We start from the raw sequence: 4757 nt of genomic DNA on the forward strand, positions 1-4757 counted from the left end.
GGGGGGGGCACAGTATCTGAGAGTCTTTGGAGGATGGCAGTGAGGCTGCCATCCAGTCAATGCTGGCTCATAGCGACCCCCTGTGGATTGTTTACGGGGTTAGAAAGCCCAGCTACCCGAAGGCCATCGGGTGCCCGCTGGAGCAAGGGGGTGAATGTAAAGTCCAGCACCCATCAGCAGTGGGCGCTTCTGGACAGAGAACAGCAGAGCCCACCACCCCAGAGCTGGGTGAGTGAGTGCTCTTTGCCAAACACTTCACCCAAACAAAAAACTAAACCCATACTCACTGCCATCCAGTCATGCCAACTCAAGGGCAACCCTAAGGGACAAGGTAGAACTAACTGCCCCTGTGGTTTTCCAGACTGCAACTCTGTACGGGGGTGGAAAGTCGCTGCGGTTTTGAACTACTGACCTTGGGGAGAGCAGTCCAACAAGGAACCATGATGCCCCCAGGGCTCTTACACACTTCAGAGGCACGGTTATTTTAGCAATACTTAACTAGGCTACCAGGATTTCTTTTCTGATGATACAAAAGCACTATTTACAAAGTATGCGTGCTAGACATACAGGACGAGTCCCTTTCTAACCCAGCCCTCACGCCCCGTGGCGCGAGGCGTGTCTTGGGTGTGCAGCATAGGCAACTACTGCTTTTCACTATCTTGGGCAAAAATGGGGCCAGTACCACCGACGGCTTCCTCATCGGCTATGACTCACCCTTTTGCTGTTACTTCCTGGACCCCCTCTCTGGGCTTGTCCCATAGATGTTGTCATGAGGTGTCAGCTCCGACTTGTAGTGACCGCAGGCAGCAGGCATCTTTAGAGAGGCCGAGGAAGGAAATGGCGGAGGGAATTGAGTGCCACACAGGAGAGCCTGCCTCAGCCCAGGGCTCCATAGCTTTCGTAGAAACGGAAGCCTCGGGCATAAATGCCTGCCTCGCAGGCATCCAGTTGTGCATTTGTGGGCATAAAGCTGCCGTCTGGTGGCATCGACCATCTTCCTGAGCAGGAATGATCATGGGATTTAGACAGCAACACTCCTGCCCTCTGGGGCAGTGACCTTGAAAGCCAGTGAGAGACACAAGACCACGCCTCAGCGGATTGGTGACTCAGACTAACTCAGGTCATTGCAAATCCCAGAGAGATGCTTAAGAGTTTCCAAATAAATTATGAAACAAGGAGCTCTCTCCTCTTTGAAACGTTCTGCTTCGGGCTTTCTCGCGCAGAGCTGTGGACAGGGCCTTGGCTAGGGCCAAAGGGGTCCAGGGGAAGGAGGCGGAGCCTCTGATTTGTTTCTTACAGGAAACGTTCAGTTCAAAGACGATGCCCTAGCCTTGTCCTGGGGGTAAGCATCTTGGGGAGCCCTTGTCTCATGCACGTGAACCGCAGACTCCTTCCAGAGAAGCACCTGGCTGCCAAGAGAGAGTGAAAAGCCGGGCTCACCTCGTCCTCCCCTTGAGGGAGGTGCCCTGGAGGGTGCCCACTGGCCTCTTCCACCGTCCCCTCCAGAGCTGGCCCTGAAGACCTAATCCTCTCCCGCCAGGGTGAATTGCGAACACAGAGGGTGAAGCAGTGCCGTGTGGCTTCAACAGGTCCAAAGCCCATCCCAAGGCTACTGTTCCTGTTTTCTTACAGAAACCACTAAGTTTCCCCCAACTTGGGGGATTGTTTCAGAGGTCCCCAAGCCCTGGCCTATATTGACAGTGGTGGAAGCCGAGGCTGAAGGCCATGCAGCTCACAAGCCCTGGGCTCCTCCCGGTCTCCCATTCCTGAACGTACTCCCCGCGGACTCAGTGTTGAGGCATGTTGCTGCCAAGATAAGTTCCCAGCCCTCCGGAGGCCAAACAGACCCTGTGAGGACTGATGGGAGCAGAAGCAGCTAGGGGCCTGGATAAGAAATCCAGGCACCTAGAGCAGGGGATGCACTTTGAAGATTCCCTCAGGTGGTTAGGGACTGCTACAGGGAAGTCCACGAGCTCGGATAGACAGCGGATAAGACAATAGCTCTTTGATGATGGAGGGTCCACCCCCTGGCAGGCACCATGCCCAGTTCTTCCCGTTTTACCATAATAACCCTATGACCAGAGGAGGAGTTCTCTTTGTTCCCCAACATGAAGATGAGCACAGCGGAACCTCCAAGCCCAGCAAGAAGGGCAGGCCACACCTGACTGACCCCAGGGCCCAAGTTCTAGCCCGTGCGACCATGGCTGGCCCCCACGGCAGCCAAATGAAACCATTCCCAGTGAGATGAAAAGGCAGAGCCGAGAGAAGCGAAAGGGTTAAGACTCCGTCCTGGGTGTCCTTGTTTAATGTACTTAAACAGCAGATTCCTCCCGGAGAAGCCACATAGCTGCTTTTACGAGTGGAGAAAGTCATTAGCCAGTTATTAATGACTCGCTCTAAGCCCTTTCAGGGGTCAGAGCCAAGACGTGCTTTTAATACCTGCTGTAAGACGAGGGCCGCTCGGCCTCTCAGCTACCGGCTCTGCACACAGAATGATGGTGTGGTCCCCTAAAAACCTGGCCACAGCCATCAGAGCTTCTGACGGTCCCTCCCCAGAGACACTCAGAGCCAGACCCTCTTCAGCCACGAAGCAGCCGCTTGGCTGTCCTTGCCAACACTGTGACCCTTCCAGCTTCTTCTCTGAGAGGCAGTCCTGACGGCAGTGGCACCCGCCCAGGTCAGACCCTCCTCCCCCATGGACGGCCGAGCCCTGTCCCACACTGGAGCCTCTAGTGATATCTGATCCCACTAGTCATCCGACACTGTACCCCCAAAACCTCAGCTGTTTGAAAAGGTCATTTCCCTATTCCTGGCTTGGCCTGGTCTCTGATTGAGCTGTGCAACTGCGACTTTCACCAGCTCTGCCTCTGGCTGGGGAACCAGCCTTCGGTTCCTGGGGGTGTCTCGCTCCAGGCACTTGGCTGGACGGATGCCTGTCCATGCCCAAAGCAGCCGCCGATCAACCCCGGCCGGAGTGGGCCAGTACGTTCTGTCTCAGAACTTGCTGTACCTGTTCCCCAAGAGACAGACCTTGTGTGTCTCCCGGGGAACAGAGCAGCCCTTTTTGTCCCAAGAAGGGGAGATGCTCAACTTTGACTCAGCCATTCATTCACATGAGGCCCTGTGTGAGCTCGCTCTGCAGAGCTGAACCGCCTCCCCCACTGTAAACCCAGGAAGAAGCCGATCTCCTTGGCCGGCCTTAGGGGTCAGGGTGGGGAGCCCGGGGACTCTCAGGGCTGGAAGCAGGCAGGCCTTGCCCATCCCAATCTCCTGTTTACTTACCATGTTGTAAAGAGGCCCACCCCTCAGGGTTCTGATAAGGAAAAGAGCTATCTCTCAATTTTTTTTTTTAAGATTTTACTATGAAAATGACCCTTTTCAAAACGAAATCATTTATGAAGAACACCTGTGTCTTGCCTCCAGTAGGCCCACAGAACTGTGTGTGGGGGCTGGGAAGCAGGATGAATGGCAAATAGGCTCACATGCATCTTTGAGCCAGAAATTGGGAGATCCCAATTCTGGTGGGGGACCCAGGTCTCGGGCCGTTAAATCTCTTGGCTCATAAAATGGGAGGCAGGAGGGCCCCCCCAGGAACACTGCCCCCAGCTCATGCCCTTAGTTCAGCATTGCCTTGTGTTGCTGCTTTCTCGACAGCACAGGGAACTGCTTTGATCTCAGAGCAGTGGTACCCGCCATTCCACGGGCAACAAGTTTGTTCTAAATCTCCCTGTTCTCCTCTGTCCGCCCCCTCCCCTGGGAAAAGGCGGCCTGAGGAAGCTCTGGTGCCCTCCCTCCTCCACCTGCCCAGTCCGCTCATCCCTCTCTCTTCTCTCCTAGGGTTGGGCCCCTCGCTGTCCCCACAGCTGCCCACTCTGTGACTGTGCCTGTGCGTGCCAACTTCCTGACTGCCAGAGCCTCAACTGCCTCTGCTTTGAGATCAAGCTCCGATGAGGACCCGGGGCCCCTGCCCTTTTGGGAATGGCCAGCCCCCAGGACCCACGTGCCTTCTTTCCTATGGGGCCTGAGGACACCTTTCCCCAAGCCACTGGGGCCACCGATGGCCTGCCCAGCTCCCCAAGGGCTGAGAGCCTGCCTCCCTGCAGGATCAGCCTTGGTGTGCCCTGGGCCAGCTGGACAGCAGCCCCTTTGCAGAGCTGAGAGAAGGGCTAGTGCCCTGGCATGTACTCCTGCCCTCCTCCCTTCTCCCAGGAAGCCGTCTGGACTTGAAGGTGGGCATGGGGGACATGGCTCACCACATTATAGGAGGAACTTGGACCCAAAGCATTAGGACCTGAGGGTCCCCCTCCACTCCTCATCTCTGTGCAGGGACTCTTAGTTACTGTCGCCTCTCTGCCTCCAGAGAAGTCAGCTCTGGAGGTCGGATCAGGCCCTCTCCAGGGCAGAAGGGGCTCATCCCTGGGGCCACTGGGTGGAAGGATGGGACACCCCCTTCTAAGTGCCCTCACCCATCTCCACAGATTTCCCACCCCAAGGTGTGGGGCCTTGACCAATAGGGCCCCAGTCTGGATTTCTCAGGAAGCCTGCACCTTTGCAGGGCTGGTGAGTGAGCACCCATCCCTTTTTACGACCCCCTCCCCCACCACTCCAGGGCAAGTCTGTGGGGCCCCCTCCCCCTCTCACACTTGGGGCCCTGTGCTGGCATGAATGCCAGGGGCTTCAAATTTCCCTAAATATAGGTCCCTGCCAGTGGGTCCTTGGCGGGAAAAGGGCAGGGGTCACCTGAGAAGGTCGGGCCG

General features: G+C 56.4%; 1 protein-coding gene across 1 annotated transcript in view; it reads left to right on the forward strand.

Annotated features, from left to right (window-relative positions):
- LOC115873735 overlaps positions 1–4565 on the forward strand; it is a 6399-nt gene extending 1834 nt beyond the window's left edge. The window contains exons 4-5 of the mRNA XM_045285106.1: positions 3838–4229; positions 4479–4565. Of these exons, the coding sequence (XP_045141041.1) occupies positions 3838–3951 (114 nt within the window). The 3' untranslated portion in view covers positions 3952–4229; positions 4479–4565. The remainder of the gene's footprint in view (positions 1–3837; positions 4230–4478) is intronic.
- The last annotated feature ends 192 nt before the right edge of the window (positions 4566–4757 follow it).

This window comes from Echinops telfairi, unplaced genomic scaffold, assembly GCF_000313985.2.
Source record: "Echinops telfairi isolate 266 unplaced genomic scaffold, ASM31398v2 ScPeMD7_5;HRSCAF=22, whole genome shotgun sequence".
Classification (NCBI taxonomy): domain Eukaryota; kingdom Metazoa; phylum Chordata; class Mammalia; order Afrosoricida; family Tenrecidae; genus Echinops; species Echinops telfairi.